At 42.2% G+C, this 22,807-nt stretch overlaps 1 protein-coding gene across 1 annotated transcript in view; it reads right to left on the reverse strand.

Annotated features, from left to right (window-relative positions):
* Positions 1 to 6,915: 6,915 nt before the first annotated feature.
* LOC146027268 (ferric reductase 1-like) overlaps positions 6,916 to 22,807 on the reverse strand; it is an 83,785-nt gene continuing 67,893 nt past the window's right edge. Inside the window, exons 11-15 of the mRNA XM_083158208.1 lie at positions 16,136 to 16,233; positions 15,695 to 15,753; positions 15,433 to 15,570; positions 8,492 to 8,517; positions 6,916 to 7,229 (exon numbers count right to left, since the gene is read on the reverse strand). Coding sequence (XP_083014334.1) covers positions 7,140 to 7,229; positions 8,492 to 8,517; positions 15,433 to 15,570; positions 15,695 to 15,753; positions 16,136 to 16,233 — 411 coding nt within the window. The 3' untranslated portion in view covers positions 6,916 to 7,139. The remainder of the gene's footprint in view (positions 7,230 to 8,491; positions 8,518 to 15,432; positions 15,571 to 15,694; positions 15,754 to 16,135; positions 16,234 to 22,807) is intronic.

Here is a 22,807-nt window from a genome sequence, read left to right on the forward strand (position 1 = left end):
GGATAAGAACATCATATGTTTCATCACTAATGACAGAAGCATCTCGGGCAAGAATCAGGGTTTCTTTTAATTCTTTAAGGAAAGTCGGTGTTGGATCACCCTTTAATTTCTGATATACACGTGGTTCTGCGAGTTGCTTCTGGATTTCTTGTCTGTAATCTGTGATATCCTGCAAAACAATAGCTCCCCCTTTATCCGCTGGGCGAATAATTAGGGATGTGTTCTTGCGGAGACCAGACAATGCCTTGCGTTCAGAAAGCGATAAATTGTGATGATGTTTTGTTTCCGATGTTTGGATCTCCTTTGACTCTTTATCGATCAATCTCATATAGGTCTTGATACTTGCGTTGTTTGAAAGAGGATCGAACTGTGATGGAGCTTTGAACTGTTTTAATTTCTCTGGTAACTGTTGTTTAGGTGTGGTCGTTATGACTTTATTATTAAAAAATTCCTCCAAGTGGAGAAGACACAGTTACAAAGGAAGCTGAAGCTCAAGGAATTTTTTAATAATAAAGTCATAACGACCACACCTAAACAACAGTTACCAGAGAAATTAAAACAGTTCAAAGCTCCATCACAGTTCGATCCTCTTTCAAACAACGCAAGTATCAAGACCTATATGAGATTGATCGATAAAGAGTCAAAGGAGATCCAAACATCGGAAACAAAACATCATCACAATTTATCGCTTTCTGAACGCAAGGCATTGTCTGGTCTCCGCAAGAACACATCCCTAATTATTCGCCCAGCGGATAAAGGGGGAGCTATTGTTTTGCAGGATATCACAGATTACAGACAAGAAATCCAGAAGCAACTCGCAGAACCACGTGTATATCAGAAATTAAAGGGTGATCCAACACCGACTTTCCTTAAAGAATTAAAAGAAACCCTGATTCTTGCCCGAGATGCTTCTGTCATTAGTGATGAAACATATGATGTTCTTATCCCTCAATTTCCTCTGGTACCATTAATTTATACTCTTCCGAAGGTCCACAAAGGCCTGCCACCACCAGGCAGGCCTATAATATCAGCCCGTGGATCCCTGTTTCAACCATCATCTGTGTTTCTGGACTCTGTACTACAACCCCTAATTCAAACCCATCCAAATTTTTTACTGGACACAACTTCATTACTACAAAAATTACAGAAATTAACTAATCTTCCTGATAATCTCTGGCTCATTACCGCCGATGTTTCAAGCCTCTACACTATAATACCACATGTAGAAGGTCTAGCGGCAGTGCACCGCCTGTTAACTTCTTCCAGCAGCTTTCCGTCAGAATCTATCAACATCCTCTTACATCTTCTAGAATTAATTCTAACAAAAAAAAAATTTCTGTTTGATAATGAGTTTTACCTTCAGTCAAGAGGCTGTGCTATGGGGTCATCAGTAGCACCGACCTACGCAAATATTTTTATGTTTGGGGTCGAGGAGGAACTTTTCTTTTCTGACAGCAATATTTCCAGTAACATAATTTTTTTCACCCGTTATATCGACGACCTGTTGATCTTCTGGAGTGGCACAAAGGAACATTTTGAATCCATCATAGAAGCTCATAACAACAGCACCAGTCCAGTAAAATTCACGTTCCAGATGCATCAACAATACATCGATTTCCTGGACGTACGGATTTCTTTAGGTGCAGAAGGAATTGAGACAACGGTGTTCTCAAAGGACACCGACCGAAATACCTTCTTACACAACAGGAGCTTCCATCCTACAAAATTTAAATCCAGTCTGCCCTACTCCCAGATGTTAAGGATAATCCGTATTAATACTAACATCATCACGGCTACCCAACAAATCGATGACTTGATCTCCAGATTCATTGAACGGGGTTATCACTGGCGAGATTTGTTAAATACAAAGAACAAGGCATTATCTAAGACCCGTGAACAACTCTTAACAAGTAACAGAAATGAAGATCTAAAATCAAAAATTATACCATGGGTCTGTCAATACAACGTGCTTACTGAGAAGCTGAATAAGACTGCTAAAGCTAATTGGAAGATCATACAGTCGGATCCACATTTAGGTCTGGAACAGACAAGGCTGATGCCATGTTTTTCCAGGCCAAAAAACTTGAAAGACATTCTAGTAAAATCTGACATAGCCGGGAAAGGAGTACCTCCATCAAGGAACTTCTTACAGAAATGATGGGGTTGTTTTAAGTGTGCATGTACTACATGCAAATTTTTGATCACTGGGGACAAATTTCATCATCCTCATGATGGAAATGTCTACCAGATCAGACACCACTTGACTTGCGAAAGCAGCCACGTAGTGTATCAAATCATTTGTCCTTGTGGTCTTACCTACATAGGGAAGACCACAAGGAAGTTCAAAGAGCGTATGGCAGGGCATCGCTCTGCCATTAAGGCTGCTCTCCTTTCGGGCAGTAGTGAGCAACCTGTTGCCCGCCACTTTGCCCAAGCGAGACACAATTTAACCAGCCTTAGGTACCGCATGATCGACCACATCGAACGATCAATTCGAGGTGGCGATAGAGGTGCGGCCCTTTTGAGATGCGAGGCACGTTGGATCCATCGCCTTAACGTGCTACATCCAAAGGGTTTAAATGATATGGTTCCACTATCTTGTTTTTTCTGATCTATTTAAATACCAATCTGTTTTGCCTTTGACTAGGGAACCATTAAGTATATGTATATGTCTCTTTTGCTAAAGACAATACCTCTTTTAACAAGACTTTATATTGGTGATTTGTTGCATTAGTACAGTTCCAGAAACTCAGCGGCATCATCGCATTCCATTGTAGTGGGATGTGATGTTGCGCTGTCAACTCGATTTATCTTTGTGCAGTTTGCGTTATATATATTCCTTAAGTGTGTTTTTCTTTATGCATTATATTAATTTGCAGCACTGCATCATTGTTTGTTGTGTATTGTATGTTTATTATATGTATTTTTGTCTCCATGGCGACAGGGTAAACAGCACGTCGGGTGCAGGGTCCAATCAACTCCAGGGTGCGTGAAGGAAGCGTGATGACGTCATCAGAAAAGGACCCAGAGCCTAGCGGAGGTTTGTGACTAGCCCCGCTGCGTGCAGGGAACGCGGTGACGTCATACTGGCGATGCACGTTACCGGAGAGGCTGGATGACGCCCCGAATGATGCTGCCTGTGCGACCACCGGAGGGGTATAAGGTAAGCACCTGTATGCACATTGTTTGTAACCTGATGAAATTTCCGTTTAGAGAAATGAAACGTCGTTGAACACCGCTGTGTGTTGTCATTATTGGATACACCCGAGTGCCACTGGTGTTGGTATTGTATATTTGGTCGCAGCGCTGCTGTGACCTGTAGGCACCGGGGCCAAGTTATCGTGATTGGAAGAGTGCCAGCTCTACTGCTGAAGTATATATATATATATATATATATATATATATATATTTATTTTCACAAATATCCAGCACTCCCAGCATAATGCTCAATACTTGCGTCTGGTGCAAATTCCCCTTCCGTGGACGGTTAAACAGTCATATCACCAATTGCACTCAGGGGCGACTTGAAAATGAATACGACAACTGACACAGAGGTAACAGCCTCTGTTACCTCTGTATCAGTTGTCGTATTCATTTTCAAGTCGCCCCCGAGAACAGACTCCCCCGAGAACAGACTTCACTCCGCTGAACAGACAGTCCACACAGCTGAGCGTGGCACCACAGGGTCCTGGTTCCCACATCCTGCAGGCTGAGTACTGTTCAGTAGCCATCCCTGTAGTGCTCTGCAGGCGCGGCTCCCAGGATGTGCACAGTGAATCAGGGGGCCCTTTTTGATGGGGGTGGAAGGCTGTAGCATTGGGCCCCTGGGATTGTGGGGCCCTTGGGCATTTGTCCATTAAGCCCATGCATAAAGACATCCCTGCATACCCAGTATATCTATACAGTGAATTGATCCTTTGGGACCGATTCAGACCTACTTGCTGGGCTGTGTGTGTTCGGAGCCTAGAGAACAGGTTAATGCTGCCCTGATGCCCCACCGAATGCATACCCCCAACCATTCGTGCCCCTGCGCAAGGCTGCACATAGGAGAAATTACAGTATTTCCCCTTCTGTCTCTACAGCTCCCAGCCGCTGTGTGACCTCCGGAGTCATGCGCTGGATGCAAGGATTTAAGCAATTTCAGGGTGGGTGTCAACATCATGCACCTGCCCCTAGCAGGCAAAGGAATGCCTGTGTTTGGCCGGGCACTACCAGTGTTTGTGTGGGAGCACACACTATTTCTGTAGGCAGGCCCACGAAACGCCAGGGGTCCAGCCTGGCACGCCCCCGCCTGTCAGTCATGCTGGGAGAGCCTTGATAAGACATGTTTATTCTTTTTGATATTAAACAGAAAAAAAGAACTTGCAGAAAGATGGGAAGCCTTTGATGGGGGCTGCAAGCTTAAATGTAATATGAACAATATGTGACCTTATACCTCATTGCTTTATAGGGATACGTTCATTAGGTCTACAAAAACTATGTCGACAAGCATTGGGTCGACACCACTAGGTCGATAGGCAGCAAGGTCGACATGGGTCTAGGTCGACATGGGTCTAGGTCAAAAGGTCATTAGGTCGACACAAGCATTAGGTCGACATGGGCAAGGTTGACAGTCAAAAGGTCGACATGGGGTTTTTTGAGCCAACATGTGCTGACAGATGGTATTTCATGCCCTACCATCCACTAGGGCATGGTGGGAGAACAAAATAGTGTGCCTGAAGCATAGTGAAGTGAGCGATGTGAGGGGATGCGGTGCACTTCAAACTGTGTCCATGTCGATTGTGTCGACATTTGGGTAAAAAAACAGTGAAAAACCCCATGTCGACCCTTTGACTGTCGACCTTGCCCATGTCGACCTTATGCTTGTGTTGACCTAATGTCCTGTTGACCTAGACCCATGTCGACCTAGACACATGTCGACCTTGACGCCTGTTGACCTAGTGGTGTCGATCCAATGCTTGTTAACCTAGTTGTTGTAGACCTAACAACCCAAACCTGCTTATTATGGTTAGTATAGAGCCTCTGACAGACCAAGGGCCTTGTGTACTAAGCCTTGGATAAAGTGAAGAGAGGTAAAGTACCAACCAATCAGCTCCTATCATTTTGAAACCTGTGACATGGCAGTTAAAAGCTGATACGTTATCTCCATTTACTTTTCCCTTCCAAGGCATACTGTAGTACATAGACTCCTTGGTCTGTTATATTATGTAGTCTGTAACCCACAATAGACCCCCAATTAAGGTGCACCATCTTTCAATTTGGAAGATAAAGTATAACTTTTAGAACGTAAAGGTGGCCATACAATATTTATCTGAGGCTTGAAATTGCATCAGATTTCCCTTGAATTCCCTGGCAGCTTCTTGAGAGTCCTTCATGTCAGATTTTGGACTATATCACATGAGATATATTGCATGCAATTTATCAACCCGTGACAAATTCCATGTAATTTATGCATACACTTGTGTCATACAATTTATCTGATGGGCTGTACTAGCCATTTAAAGCTATGTAGAAGAGACTAGTAGCTACTGTACTCTACCTATGGGGCTAATTCATACTAGATAGGTCAGTCTGCGGTTATATTTCCTAAAGATGGAGCCCCTTTCGTTATTGCGAGGGCTGGCGATAGAATCGCCAGCCCTCACCAGGCCCCATTATCCATCAGAAGGGGGGACGCACGTACGAGGGGAGCGGGGAGCTCTGTCAGAAGGTGGGCTCGCGTCCCAGTCTGGGGGAGTCCCTCTCAGCCAGCGTGGACATTCTGTCGAGCGCTAGAGCTAAATGAGAGGGGCTCCATCTGTATATAAGGTCAACTTTCCAGGTCATTATGATAAATCATTTTTATCTCTTAATTTTGACTCCTCTTGGTTCAGAAGTGGCCCTGAGTAGTTCTATCAAAGCAGACAGAACCCCGAACAGCATCAGATCAAGATCAACCTGACCCCCATCCTCCACCACCAGTATGTGTACTATGCAGCAGTGGCGTCCGTGGTGGTCTGTCTACATGCGATTTAATGATTGCCAATTACTTATGGGCCTGTGCTCTGGACTTGCCTCCCAGGCTTTTAGTTGCCAGCCAGCCCCTGGATTCGATGCTATTATATGAATCATATACAACGTAAAATAATGACACATTTTTAATACTGGCACTGCTTTTGAAACCCAACCGTAGGTGCAAATAAACAGCTGGTTTAAGTATTGTATTACAGGTCGGGTATCCCGTATCCGGGCATCCGTATCCGAATTACTCCAAAAACCGTGGTTTTTTGGAATAATTCAAATTTTTTTTTTTGTTTCCCCCCCCCCCCCCCATACCCTCTTTTAATACTTACCAAGTCCTCCGGCGTCCACGGCAGGCCTTCAGCATCCTCTCCGGCGTCTCCAGCGGTCCCAGGAGTGCTTTGCGCGAGTGCGCGCGCCGGTGACGTCACCGGCGCGCCTGGGAACTTGCGCAAAGCACTCCTGGGACCGCTGGAGACGCCGGAGACGGTGCTGGTGGCCTGCTGTGGACGCCGGAGGACTCCATGGACACCGAGGGACCATCGGGGACCTACCAGGGGCAGGTAAGTATGACTAAAAAAAAATTATTCCAAAAACCGGAATATTCCCTTATCCGGAATGCTCGTGGTCCCGAGCATTTCGGATAAGGGAGACTCAACCTGTATTACTTCTGTGTGATGCTGTTTGTGTGTGCAGGATGGTGTATTACACTGTTCTATGGTCACACAGGAAAGGGAGCTGGCAGTCTATTGTTGTAAATATTATTTAATATAAAAGGTCACAGATTATAAGGGACAAAAAAAGAATGTACAGTATAATAGATATAACATGCCTTGACAATTACAACCACAGACTGTATATTACGGGAGATAATCTTAAATTAAAGCAAAGCAAACATAACAAAATCACCAACAATCTAGTGTAAAAATGTAGCCATATATTCCATGGCCAGAAATCAGTCACTGAACGCATTTCACCTGTATCCTGTACAGCGGTCTGGTGACATCAGAGATGGACTTTGGTAATTAGCAATTGATTGAAAAATAAAATGTTTTTCAGTAGGTTATTATCTCATACAGTCACAGTTATGCCTTTGGCCGGGAAAGGTTCTATTCCCTCCAGCGGGAAAACATAGTCCATTATATTTCTCCAATGCCAACCAGTAGGGCTATCAAGAAGGCCAGATTTCCAGGAACGTATAACAAAAGTGCCACAGTCTCCACGTTTATCTGTAATATATAATTATGTTAATCATCTTTTTGCATGTAATTTAAACATGAGTAGAAATCTTTTATTTTCTGTTTCATTTCTGCAATATATGTGTGTACACTAAGAGCCCAATTTAGACCTGCTCGCTAGGCTAGCAAGCAGGTTAACGCCGCCCCACCGAACACATGCCCCCCCTCCGCTTGCCGGAATCCCTCGGTACGCTGCAAGAGGTTGGATACGCTTACACATTCGCTCACATGCACTCGCACAGAGGAAAAATTATTCAATGTTTACACACCAAAATCAAATGATTTTTCCTTTATAGGCATATAAAAGTAACCCAGGACTTTCTTTTAAATAGGACGGTCTTCGCCAAATTGGGGGTGTGCGCTGACGTCATGTGACATCATCTGCCCGAACAGAACAGGCAGGGGCATTCCTGCGTTTGCTGGGGTCTGCCCAGCATTTCTATGGGAGCGCTCACCATTTTTGTGCCAACCCCAGAACACCCCTGTTAATCAGGCAGTGAGCGCACCGGCAAATAAAATAATAACTGAAGGCACTCGCTGCGTTTGCCCTTGTGCATTATCCCCAATGGGCAAGGCCAGACCCCCACCGGGGACTAGGCTGAATTTGGACCTGTGCGAACAGCTCTGAATAGGTCCCTAAGTAACATTGCTTGACCATAAGCATCTTTCATTGATAACCCGGATGTGCTTTGGAATGTGGACCATGCAGTTCATCGTGTTAGTTTCTCAACAAACACCAACATACACTGTACACTTCTGTTTGATGATTAATGTAAATAAACTGTGCACAATTGTATTAGTTAATACAATACTTGGGCAAAATATCCAATTTTTAACTCTTCATGTCAATAATGGGACCAATTTATGGGACCAATGGCCATTTGGATCAACTCAACTGATCAGGGCCGCATACACAATATTTTAGCAAATTACAAGCTAATTTCCAAAACATCAAATGCGGTGATATCATATGATCATTCTGATCATAAAAATCATTGACTATGGTGTGCCCTAGTCTACTAGTAAACACCGCCACTAGTCTTGGAGGATAATTTTGCCAATTGCTCATTAGTATTTTTAGGTGTTATGAGGATAAAGTTAAAAGGGTGTGAAAACATTAGTTTTTGCAATATTTTAGTAAAAATAGTATTGAGAAATTATGCCTAAAAGTATTGAAGAGTACTAATAATGAGGTTGTTTACCAAGAAGTAATGCAATATAATAGCAACAACTAAAAATATTAAAAAGTTTACCTTAAATTTAGTATCGTCATATAGATCTGAGGATAAAAAGAACACAAAGATTGTGAGTTATATTATGCACTAGGCTACGTATGTATATATATATATATATATATATATATATATATATATATATATATATATATATATATATATATATATATATAATGGTGTGGGGTATGATACTCCAATGAGGGCACTCACAACAATCTCAGAAGATTTCCTATCCTGACTCTGGGGCTGTGTGGTTGTTAACTGATATCCCGTCTTGAGAAAAGCCACCTGGTGGCCGTAATGTAGACTACAAGCTGTCTAATGTGGTAAAGTACCCTTAATAAAAAGAAATCTTCTGAGATTGTGGGGGGTGCCCTCATTGGAGTATCATACCCTACACCATTATATTATTGGGACACACTGTGTCACTTTAGGGGAGCACCCCAATAAATGAACACCCCCTTTAACACTAATTCAGTTACTGTGTTTGGGATGGTCTCACCTTTAAAAGCCATAAGGACATGGCAGTTGAGCTTTAACCCAGGAAAATAACACATGTTCATTTTAGCTATGATGTGTAAGCAGGTGCCAGGTTCCCATGAAAATCAGTTGGGTACTCTTTACCTAGAAGGGCGCCCACAATTTGGATCGTGGGCATCGTAAGGAAAAAAAAATCGCGAGCCACCGAGCCCCAAGCGTGGCGAGGGGACGCGGATACCTGTGAAGCCCGCGAGGGGACGCGTATACCTGTGAAGGTGTCCGCGTCCCCTCGCGGGGCTCGCTGCGCTCGCCAAGCTTCGGGCTCGGTGGCTCGCTGCGCTCGCCACACTTTCTATTCTCAGCTCCACGCCGATGTGGATAGTAGGGGTATGAAAAGGTCGGAGGACGCGTACCGCGTCCTCCGACCTTTTTCCATGAGCTCCTCTGTTTGTGTTCTCCAAATGTGTAAATGTTTGTTAAAATCAAGTGTTAAAAATGTGTAAGGTATACTGATGGGTAATATACATGCAGGCAGTTGGTAGAGGCACGGCGCTAACCCTATCCGTATTCATCTGATTCTCAGCCGGCTGGTGCCCGGGGCGCAGGCACGCTGCATTCCCCGAGTAAACGGCACAAATCATAGCCGTATAGCACAGCTACTAGAACGGCTAGCATAGGCTGCTACAGCTCCATATTAACGGACAGAAAGCAGTACATGCTAGCAGTGGCAAGTGACACTGCTCTAGCGGGGATAGTAGCCGGCAAATAGAAAGCGGCTATAAATCATATATCCCGCAGCTTAAGAGCATAATCACACATGAACTGGGATTATTGTGTATTTATAAATTGAAATCCAGAATTGCGCAAAAAATAAAAACCGCATATTAAAAAAACTGAGATTGGAAGATTGGAGCAATCCGTACACACTGTACAGTTAACGGATAATATAATATGCAACATTGGTAATAGACGCCCCTTTGCCTCACTGCCATGTAGAAAGCACTTATGCATGATACATCACTGTAACAAAATCACTCAGAAGCACACCGATCTTTAATACATAAAAAGCTTTACTTAGACAATTTAGCCATCCATTAGGTATGTTTAAGTGATGGTAGTGTTGGAATAAAAGATTATCACAAACACTTATTGTAACAAATAGCAAAATAACTATTGTCTCTGAGAAAACTATCAGAAACAAAGGGCGAAATGTAATGGGATGCGTTTTTTTTTTTTTTTGCGATTTTTCCCGCAAAATATGCCGTTTTCGGGCATTTCCCGAAAATCGCATATTTTATAGGGTGCGATTTGCGGGAAAAATCGCATTTTTTAAAGGTGCGATTTTTAGTTAGACTAAAAATCGCATCCAGATGTTTTCCCATTAAAAAGGATAGAAGTCGCATATTTAATGGGTTGCGATTTTTAGTAAAGCTTACTAAAAATCGCAAAAAAAATAGACCAGGTTCTGCCTGGCGCTTTTATCAGAAACATGCACAGATCATTGAGATCTGTGCATGGTTCTGTTGTAAAAAAAATAGTTAAAACAAAAAAAAAGAAAAAAAACGGCGTGCGGTCCCCCTCCTAAGCATAACCAGCCCCGGGCTCAAAAAGCCGGTGCTGGTATAATAAAATCCAAGGAACAATCAAGTTGGGGTTCCCTGGATTTTATAAAACCAGCACCAGGCTCAAGGTCCGGTGCTGGTTCCCAAAATACGGGGGACAAAATGACTAGGGGTCCCCCGTATTTTAAGAACCAGCACCGGACACAACCAGCCAGCAGGGTAATGCCACAGCCGGGGGGAGACTTTTTATACAAGTCCCCCCGGCCAAAGCATTAACCCCCTGGCTGGTCAGCATGGGCAGGGGTCCTGGGGAAGTGGGGACCCCCCCAATGAAGGGGTCCCCCCCCTCCAGGACTTACCAGCCCATGCTGATAGTCCGGGGCTGTCCTCCATGCCCCTGGGCTGTGGGCATCGGGCTGATGGCTTGTGTAAAAAAAAGAATGATAACTATTGTTTTACACTGGCGAACTATGAGTCCCAGCAAGCCTACCCCGCATGCTGGGACTTGGGGAACCACAAGTCCCAGCATGCGGGGCATTAAAGTGCCCGCTGGCACTTGTAGTTCTGCAGTGTAAAAAATAGTGCACAAAAGCACACTGACACCCTGTGAAATAAAACTTTAATACACACAAAACACACTGATACTTACCTACCTTGAGCCCGTAGGTCGGTCCCTGGATCCTGGATTCGTCCTCCGGGGCTCCAGGGCAGAAGAGTCCGGTTCCGGGGCCTTGGTCCTGGTTCCGGGGCTGGTCCTGGGGTTCCGGGGCTCCTGACGTGAAGAATCCGGGGTCCGGGATCCGTGGTAGTCCAGAGGGGTACCTAAGGAGGGAAATCCAACTCACCTGCTCCCCGGCGGCGACCTCCGGTGACAGCGCTGCTCCCGAATGGTACCCGGCTTCAAGGAGTTGGTCCGGCGCTGAGATGTTACTCCCTCGCCGTCTCTGAACAGAATGATTTCTCGGCCAATCAGGAGCCGAGAAAGTCGGCTCCTGATTGGCCAGAAATCATTCTGAATATAGACGCCGACGGAGTCACATCTCTGCTCTGGATGCGCTGAGATGTTACTCCGTCGGCGTCTATATTCAGAATGATTTCTGGCCAATCAGGAGCCGACTTTCTCGGCTCCTGATTGGCCGAGAAATCATTCTGTTCAGAGACGGCGAGGGAGTAACATCTCAGCGCCGGACCAACTCCTTGAAGCCGGGTACCATTCGGGAGCAGCGCTGTCACCGGAGGTCGCCGCCGGGGAGCAGGTGAGTTGGATTTCCCTCCTTAGGTACCCCTCTGGACTACCACGGATCCCGGACCCCGGATTCTTCACGTCAGGAGCCCCGGAACCCCTGGACCAGCCCCGGAACCAAGGCCCCGGAACCGGACTCTTCTGCCCTGGAGCCCCAGGGGACGAATCCAGGATCCAGGGACCGACCTACGGGCTCAAGGTAGGTAAGTATCAGTGTGTTTTGTGTGTATTAAAGTTTTATTTCACAGGGTGTCAGTGTGCTTTTGTGCACTATTTTTTACACTGCAGAACTACAAGTGCCAGCGGGCACTTTAATGCCCCGCATGCTGGGACTTGTGGTTCCCCAAGTCCCAGCATGCGGGGTAGGCTTGCTGAGACTCATAGTTCGCCAGTGTAAAACAATAGTTATCATTCTTTTTTTTACACAAAGCATCAGCTCCATGCCCACAGCCCAGGGGCATGGAGGACAGCCCCGGACTATCAGCATGGGCTGGTAAGTCCTGGAGGGGGGGGACCCCTTCATTGGGGGGGTCCCCACTTCCCCAGGACCCCTGCCCATGCTGACCAGCCAGGGGGTTAATGCTTTGGCCGGGGGGACTTGTATAAAAAGTCTCCCCCCGGCTGTGGCATTACCCTGCTGGCTGGTTGTGTCCGGTGCTGGTTCTTAAAATACGGGGGACCCCTAGTCATTTTGTCCCCCGTATTTTGGGAACCAGCGCCGGACCTTGAGCCTGGTGCTGGTTTTATAAAATCCAGGGAACCCCAACTTGATTGTTCCTTGGATTTTATGATACCAGCACCGGCTTTTTGAGCCCGGGGCTGGTTATGCTTAGGAGGGGGACCGCACGCCAGTTTTTTTTTTTTTTTTTTTTTACAACACAGCGCACAGTACTGAAAATGTGCCGATTTTCATGACTGAAAATCGCACATTTTCAGGACTAAAAAAGCGCCCGAAATCGCACCATATCGCACTTTTTTGCCGCAAATTCGCATCTCATTACATATGCGAATTCGCGGCAAAAAATGCGCTTTTTAAAGGTGCGATTTGGTGCGATTTTTTTCTTACGAAAAAAATCGCACCCTATTACATATCGCCCAAAGTATCCACATAGGACACTAAGGAGAACATACAGGAAAAATTAATCCTGCAAAGAAAGGACAGAGTAGAGCTGTGGTCATTCTTTGTTTTAAATCTCATTTCAGCTCTTTATTTCTTTCTATTTCATTTTAATATTTCACCGATTTTATTAAAAACTATTAAAGGCTAAATTTTATGTATCAATAATTGACTTTCAGTGCACCTACATTATACTTCTTTTTCTTGTTTATGTAATGTGTTAGTATGGAGATAAGACTGCACATGGGGGCGATAGGTATGTGGAGGTTGAATAAAAAATATTGTTATGATATGGATAAATGTATTATTAAGGGTCCCAGCTAGCGGCGCCTCCCTCTCTGAGACCACACACGGTCCGTTCGTTCACAGATGCAACGGCGGTGATCGGCAAAATGGGGCTCACCATTTCATACTGTATATTAAAAAATACAATTCCAGCAGAACAGCTTTTCTGTAACACTGTTGATGCCCAGTATACCGGATATTACCTTTAAAAAAAATGTAACGTGTATTTGTGCACATTGACCTCATAACAAAGAGATATCCTTTGTTTAATCAGAACCGCACTTACATGTGGATTTTTTAAATATATTGTTGTGTATTATGTGATTGTTTTTAATTAATTCAGCCTAACAATAACCTTCACAAGTTGTAATAAATACATTAATCCATATCATAATGATATTTTTTATTCAACCTCCACATACCTATCGCCCCCATCAGGGCCGAAACTAGGGTTTCTGGCACCCGGGGCAAGGCAGTCATCTGCTTGGCCTAGAAGACTTCCTGAAGTACATTTATAATGCATAGCAAAAATGTATTTTTATAACCAATATTACTTTTTCATATCCTATTATCAACTAGAAGTTAATTTAATTATTAAAAAAGAATATATGCCAGTGGCGGCTTTTTTTTTTTGCTGTATGTTTGGGTACCATTATGGTTTGGAACATGAGCATAAGCCAGCCATGAACCACCATAGTGAAAATGTTTAAGTGACCTCATATAGAGCTACAGTATATGATCTGCTTCAAATACATGTGTGTGCTGTTATCACAAGTGTGTTGTTTATACTGTACGTGCAAGGTAAAAATGTGTTTTAGACCAAGCATCCAACATTTAGAAGTGCAGTTTTTAGATGAAAAAAAAATTCAAAATAATTATTTCTAGTTTGCATTGGTGATCAAACACAAACAGTGTTGATAGTGGAGTTGCTTATTGCATTATGTTAATTCCTAAGGTGAGTATTCATTCCCTAAACAAGATGGCCACCAAGGATAATACTGCACAGATATCTTCTGCTTAGCGTGTTGTATAAACGTGTATTAGATCCTGAGACCCTTTACTTTATCCCACTGTAATTGATGTTCCAGAATCCTTCACCACTTCCTCGTGAAAGGACAGTCATCAGCCAATGAGCTGCCTACACCCCTGCTCTGCTACAGCCTCCAGGCTCCACTCCAACACCTTTTTGCTTACCCAATGTATTGTAATTTACAAGGGCTTTCTAGTAAATAAATTGCACCTTCCATTTCACAGCTCAATTGAGAACCAACCAGTGTACAGCTGTACATTCACTTGCAGAAATAAACCCCAAAGCTGCTTACTGTGAGTTACGGGAATTGTCAGTGCCTACACAATAACTGCAGCAGTGTACAGTACTTTGCTCACAAAACTACACTCACATTCAGACACCATACTGTCAATGGCTGCTGATTGCAACAAACCCTGTTCTGCTCAAGCTGCCCTCCATTGTATCACAAGGAGTATGGCTGTAAAATGCTTATATTAAGTAAAATATCCACTGGTTGAACAACTGGGCTGACTATAGTGTTAGGACATTCTGCTGGTGTGTACATAATTCTGCCATACCACCACAAAATGGGGGATCAAGCCATGAAGCCTTGACTGTTACCCACAAAGCCATGCTACCTCTTTTACAGTGCACCAGGTGTCACCAATATTAGTGACACCTCTTGGACACAGGCTCCGGACAAACACTGCTAAAGGACACAAAGTGAAGACAGCACAGAGTGTTTCTAGTGAAGCGTGTCAGTATAGAGACTGATTAATGTCCATAATCTACAAATATGCTGAGAACATGTATACATAAGCTATAATCATAGTATGGCGTATCAAGCTAAAAGGCGAAGAAAGACATAGGTAAGGATGTTCTACCTGTAGAGCAACATACAGTATGTACCAGTGCTCGAAGTGGAAATTTTAAAGTGGTGGTATGGAAAAGCAAATGAAAAGGGGGTGGTCATTGGAAAGGGGGCATGGTCACATATAAAGGGGCGTGGCCACATTGTCAGATACACATGCCCCCACAGTGCCGGTTATGCCCCCACAGTGCCAATAAGTATGCCCCTACAGTGCCAACAATGCCCCACAGTGCCAACAATGCCCCCACAGTGCTAACAAGTATGCCCCCCACAGCTCTTCCCATAGTGTAAATAATCACATCTAGAATTATTATTATTAAAAAAAGTAGTTAGTGTTATGTTACACTTAGTACACTAAATGAGTATAGTAGAAATATCATAGAGTTTCTCACCTTTTGATTTTAGCTGCAAATTGATCTCCAGGATAATGTAGAACAGAACTTCCCATGAAAAAAATCCCCCCATCGTCTTGACCATCCAGCGAGTTGGAGTTCGGTCCGCAAGGATTATTCCAAGGAAAATAGCAGCCACTGATGGTGGGCAGAAAGTGATAGGTTTAGTAGTGGTAGCAAATTAAGATTAATTAACAGTCTAAATGAAAAACATAAGTGCAGGCATACATTTAACAGAGATACACAAATATTCTAGTATTACCTGCTAGTATCTTTGTCACTAGAGCGTTGAGTCTATGCACCCAGTTAAAGATGATCCGCCTGTGGATGGAAATACATGTTCATATGGTCACATACATAACTTTAAGCTACTATTACAGTCACAACATTTAAGATTTAAGAGAAACTAGGGGTGGAATTTAATAGGATGAGAGATTCAGAAAGTGAGAGATTTGGTAAGAAATCTCCAGGTTTTTTTAAAGCGGCAATCATTTGTACTGCAAAACCGGTTTGATTTAGCAGTGTACATGATTGCCGCTTTAAAAAACCTGGAGATTTCTTACCAAATCTCTCACTTTCTGAATCTCTCATCCTATTAAATTTCACCCTAGATATTTGTTTTGTTTTTAAGATTTAGAACAGTTGTGTAACCAGGAATCAGGCAATATTGACCTGAACAAAATTCTTCCCTAGAAAGCTTTACCTGCTGCTGTCTGGGGCTGGACGAAACAAAGCTATAATGGGTTGGAAGAATGCCAGTATGGTGACTATACATCCAATGACTGCATGGGAACATGTGCCCTGTGGAGAAACAAAATGCAGTGTGGTTAAAGCACCTAATCAGTTCTACAGCCTCAGTTGTCACCGATTTGTGGCTTTAATCTTAAAATCTCATCCCTACCTTGGTACCTCTATAGTGCATCAGCAAAGTGTTGAAACATAAATAATGACTAGTGAATGGCTGCATTGTGCATGAAAGCTATTTTAGAAAAGAAACACATAGAGAAGTACATTTGGTAAGTTTGAACATGTGCGACCAGTACAGCAGAATAATCCTGATGCAGCATCAGGTGATTAGCCAACCATAATGCTACCATACTTCCCAACTCTCCTGATTTTCGTGGGAAAGTCACATTTTCTTTTGGACTGTCCCGTGTCCCATCCAGGACCGACAGTATCCCGCCCGCCCTGGATGGAACTCTGCTCTTCTGAGCACAGCAGCAGGGAATAGACACTATTCATGGGCCAATTTGAGGAGGAGTATATATGAAGTGGACCCTTTGGCGCGGATCTGGTATTCTATGGCCGTTACATAGGTGATTTCATTATAATTTGGAAAGGAGACTCAGTTAAAGTACAGAATTTTATTTCACATTTGAACACTAATGAATATAATCTTAAATTCACACATTGTTTTGATCACAACACAGTTAATTTTCTTGATTTGTCTATCTCCAGAAGCATAACTACTAGTAATTATAAAAAGAAAGTAGACACAAATAATTTCTTGCATTTTTCAAGCGGCCACTATAAACCCTGGTTAACAAATATTCCACTCAGCCAATTAAATAGATTACGTAGAAATTGTACAACCATAGATTCATTTAAAGAACAAGCCTGACGTATTTGCCAAGATTTTGAAAAGAGGGGATATCCCAGAGAATTATTAAACAATGCATATATGAAGAGTATAAATACGGATAGAAAATCTTTACTTGTCCCTAAAGAAAAAAACACGAAAAAAAATTATGATTTTGATAAAAACCAAAAAGCCTATGACGTGTTATCTAAATTTAATTCAAAATCTGAGCAACTTAAAAAAACTCTCAAAAGAAATTATACTATTTTGGAACAAGACCCTATTCTTAACAAAATAATTGACCCACAACTTAAAGTAGTATTTAGAAAAAAAATGAGTTTAAAATCAATAATAGCCCCAAGTAATTTAAAAGCAGAAGCAACATCTGAAAAAAAGATCAAATAAAACATGGTTAGGAAGAGATACACTTAATGCTATAAATGTAATCAAACAAGGTGTATTACATGTAGCCATATACCTAGTTAGACTGTGGAGGTGGAATCATTTGCAAACAAAAAGAAATTTGTTATAAAATAATTCATAAATTGCAATACTATGTATTGCATTAATGTATTACAATGTATACGCACCCTTCAATATGTCGGCCGCACAACAAGAAAACGAAAAGATAGATTTAGGGAAAATCGGTTAAACATCATAAAGAAATTCCCCCACCACAGTGTCTCTAGACATATGGTTGAATTCCACCAAGAAAACAGAGGGACTCAAAATGTTTGGGGTTCATCACGTGCATTCTACAACTACAGGTGGAGATAGGTATAGAGAGTTAAGCCCAGTACACACAGGGGGATATATCGCCGAAAACGGGAGTGCGGACCTGGCCATATATCGCCGGTGCACACTCCCATCGCGGGCAATATGGTCGCTCAGCGACCATATTGCCCGCAATGTTAGACAAAATCGCTCCCCGTGTGTACACAGCCTCAGCAGCGAAGGAGGCATTTTGGACTTTTCAAATGCAAACCCTGACACCTATGGGGGTAAATGCCAACATAGATTTAGAATCCTTTATGTAAGAAGTTATTTATGGGTCTATAAAGATGTACAATAACAATATGTCAAAAAGGTTTTTCATGGTTTTTTTCCCTATATATTTCTTCTTTTTCCCTCATAACAAATGAGGCTAAATGGTATGAAGTCCTTGTCTTGGGGTTAAAAATTATTTGAAAATAAAATAAATTAGCTAAAGACCTATGGGGTGGACGCATGTTTGGAGAGAAGGGGGAGCGCTGTGACTCCTGTATCCGGCTATCCCCGTGCTGCAGGCTGGCACTGCGGTTGGGGAGGGCATGGACCGGATCCCATCCAGGTGTCTCCCTATGGGCGAGTAACTTAACAATAAACAATGACCAATGATAATAAATCATACAATTTTGTATTGAATAAGCTAATTTTTTTATCTATATCTATATTTAAAAATATATATATATATATATGTAACATATGGGCCTGACAATAAGAGAAAAATATCTGTACATTTGGAAGGAAGATAGTAATGAATGCTGTAGAATGTGTTGAGCCGTGTGGCGCAGGAGAACTGACACCAGATTCACTATAAAGGAGATTTCGGATTCAAGTCCATCTTGAGACACATAGGAATAGGCCTTATTCTAGTTCACTCTTTCTGACAAAATCCTTCTTAGATGGACAAAAACATGTGCATTGCAGGGGGGCAGATGTAAAATGTGCAGAAAGAATTAGATTTGGTATGAAAATGGGTGTCCAAAAGGAAGGACCAAGGAAGAACAAAAATGGGTTTTTGGGGCACACTTTATGCAAATAAGTAAAGAGATGTAGAATGATAAATTATCAAGTTAATATATAGCTTTTATTAGGGTTCACTTAAAATATATGTGCGCGTCAATTAGCGGCGTCATAGATAAGAGAATTAAGACAAATTAGAATATGTCAATTAGATTCTAAAAAAACATATAATAAACATAATAGAAATAATTACAGTAATAGTAAATCACGATCACGATAAATTGGCGAAAATTTTTCACCTGGGGGACCACCCCCTGTGTGTTGATGTGTTTTAAGCGTCTGGAGGTTAAATAGATAACATATGGTATGGTGTGTTACAAGTAAGTATTAATGGCAGTTGCGGGTACCTGCTGTGAGATTTGACGGATAGAGGGGAATAAGAACAGAACAATGGTCTTTTCTGAGGTACCTGGTGTTGTGCAATCACCTGTAATTGATACGACACCAGATAAGTTTACAGGTGATTGCACAACACCAGGTACCTCAGGAAAGACCATTGTTCTGTTATTATTCCCCTCTATCCTTCAAATCTCACAGCAGGTACCCGCAACTGCCATTAATATATACTTGTAACACACCATACCATATGTTATCTATTATATTTATATTAGTTATTTATATCTAATTGACATATTCTAATTTGTCTTAATTCTCATATCTATGACGCCGCTAGTTGACGCGCACATATATTTTAAGTGAACCCTAATAAAAGCTATATATTAACTTGATCATTTATCATTCTACATCTCTTTACTTATTTGTATAAAGTGTGCCCCAAAAAAACCGTTTTTGTTCTTCCTTGGTCCTTCCTTTTGGACACCCATTTTCATATAGCGTTTTTGCTGAACCTTTTTGGGAGCACCACCAACCCAGCACCACTGACAACACCTGTCAACATTGGTCGCATGTTGGTATAATCAGTATCTAGTGCCATTACCTTTTGTATTCTATTACCTATTTAGCCTGTGACGATCCCCCCCTGCCTTTGAAAGAATTAGATTTGGGTTAGTTATTTTTTTCTGTGTAGGGTAAATACTGACTGCTTTATTTTTACACTGCAATATATACAGTATCTCACTTTGAAGTAAAACCCCTCCCAAATCTAATTCTCTCTGCACAAGTAACATCTGCCCCACCAGCAGTGCACATGGTTTTGTCCATCTAAGAAGGAATTTGTCAGAAAGAGTGAACCAAAATAACCCCCTATATGTACTCATACATATATATATATATATATATATATATATATATATATATATATATATATATATATATATATATATATATATATATATATATATATATAGGAATGTGTGGTGCACTAAGCGCTACAACCTGTTTTAGTGACAGTTGTGATGTGACAAAAATATGTAAAAAAATATATATATAATACACTCCAAGAAGATACAAGGGGCTGCAAAGAGTCTCTGGTGGTCACGTTTTTCCGACGTGGCCGGTTTTGTAGGTATAGTCAATGATAGACAATTGCGCCTTCAGTGTAATAGTGACAATCCTTAAATAATTAAGTGATGTGCGTACCGGAAATATTTGAAATATTCACGTGTAGAAAGGTCTTTCTTACGTTCCAGTGCACGGGCAGGGAGATGTGGCGCTAGACCATAAAGGAACTCTGCGCTAACACCAGATGGTGTGAGAGCGCCCCCCGCCCCTCATACACGGCCGGAGAGATGCTAACTCCGTGCCGCGAGTGGATGTGCGCATTGCGCATGCGCGATTCACTCAATGGGAGTCAAATCTCCCAAGATCCTTCAGGCGAATCTCGCACATGCGCAGTGCATGTATGAGAACGCCGATGAACCCGGAAATTGATTAGAACAGGGTTATATATACCCTGTAGGTGCATAGTCTCCTCTCACATGACCCTTGAAGAAGTCCCAAACAAAGAAAAGGGGATGAAACGCGTTGGTCACACTGGACACCTACCTCCACTCTCCAATGTGCATTGATGCACACTTCAGATAAGCTTTTTTAACATTGTTAAATTGTACGAGTCCATTACCTATGTTTTTTATTTTTCTATTAAAATCTTTTATAAAACGTTATCACACTATCCAGTTTCTCTACCCCCTCCATTTGGTGGGAGGTTTGTCTATTTAAGGTACCCAAACTTTGAAAGGCTACAGGGGTCCTTATCAACATTGGACCCCTGTCAAATGTGAGTCAAATATTTTAATATTTAGCACTTTTCACTGGGTGTAATTCAAGTTTTGACCACACGGTGGCAGCAAACCACCATTTATTACCAGTCACCTTTATAGCAATTTCTGCTTTTAATACAAAATATCTCCCTTGGATCCTATACCTTTTCCGAGTCTCGTGACTGTGGACAGGAAGGACCGGATAGGAGACGGATATAAGAAAGACCTTTCTACACGTGAATATTTCAAATATTTCCGGTACGCACATCACTTAATTATTTAAGGATTGTCACTATTACACTGAAGGCGCAATTGTCTATCATTGACTATATATATATATATATATATATATATATGCCATGGGGAAAGCAGCCACTCTGGGGCTGCTTTAAGTGAAAAAATTTTTTTTATGGTGCGCACCATTAAAGAATTTTTTTCACTTAAAGCAATTCCGGAGTGACGCCTTCTTTCCCCATGGCATATACATAGGGGGTATACACCTCCTAGGCTGGCACCGGGGACGAATACTCAGCTGCCTCTTGTCGGCATAGGAGTGCCGGGCAACTACACTGTATATATATATATATATATATATATATATATAAAAAAAGTACTTGAATATTGTAGCGCTGAGGGTATGTAGAAATCAATAAGTCCAGCAATACCACCTGAGATTAACTCAGGGGAACAGATGCACCAAAGTCCTTTTAAAGACTGCAGCTCAATCTCCCAACAAGCTCCTGGGTTCAGCGGAGAAACAATCTGGGTAAAAACAAAGGAATGGGAAGAGAGCGCTTCCTGGTGTATTAAAAGAGATTTTATTGGACACCAACACGGTAAAATCCCAGGTACAACAATGACTTTGCCCGTACCTGTAATAAAGACACTGTGGGCTGGCTACCACACGGCTTAAACAGTATAACCACAAACGACAGGCTGCTCACACGGTCCGTACTATAGGAGGCGCCGGGTCTCAGTATCGTGCTGACGCTGGATTGCGCCGCATAGAAGCGGGACACCGGTGGGCGAGAGACAGACGTCCGAGGAGACACAGGAGAGCAGGAACGTAGCAGGCCACGCCCTGACGCGTTTCGTCACTGGGGACTTCGTCAGAGGGCGTGGCTACTGCTGACGTTCATGCTCATTACATACTACACAACTGCCAATCACAGTGCGAGGGCCCGACTCGTCTGGGCAAATAGAAAAAAAGCTGGGGAATACACAGCTGTTTATTATTACATATAAAAGTTGTCAAATGACTGAACAAAATATATTTAAAAACATGTTTCAGAAATATAGGAATTATACCCTATACCACTAACGCTAATAAATAGAGCGTATTAAAACGGAGAAAAATATATATATATATATATATAGGAGAAAAAAGAAGAGTAAAAATCAGCCGCGCACATATATTGGCAGCTGTACCACACAGTAAATATTGCATAAGCAACAATATTAAAAAGCACATTAATTCATACATAAATATAATAATGCGAAAATTCCATAAAAAACAATTAATGAAAAATACACATATATTGTCGACACAGCACAAAAGTCGACTTATTACAGTCAATTTATATAAAATGCAATATATTAGGCAATAGTTAGTAGATGTTTGGCATAACAACATACCAGGGGGCTATGAGAACATACACTTAGTTAATAAAAGGGGTAATCTCGTATCCCTCATTCAAACCATGGGGAACAAGCGTATTGAGAGTCAAAATCCATGACGTCTCACGTTTTAATAGAAATTTTTCCATATCACCCCCTCTTTTAGGTTGCTGTATTCTTTCAATACCCTTTACACGTAGGCTAGAAGGGTCACACCCATGTACTTCTTTAAAAT

This window comes from Crinia signifera, chromosome 8 (genome assembly GCF_055691185.1).
Source record: "Crinia signifera chromosome 8, ASM5569118v1, whole genome shotgun sequence".
Lineage (NCBI taxonomy): Eukaryota > Metazoa > Chordata > Amphibia > Anura > Myobatrachidae > Crinia > Crinia signifera.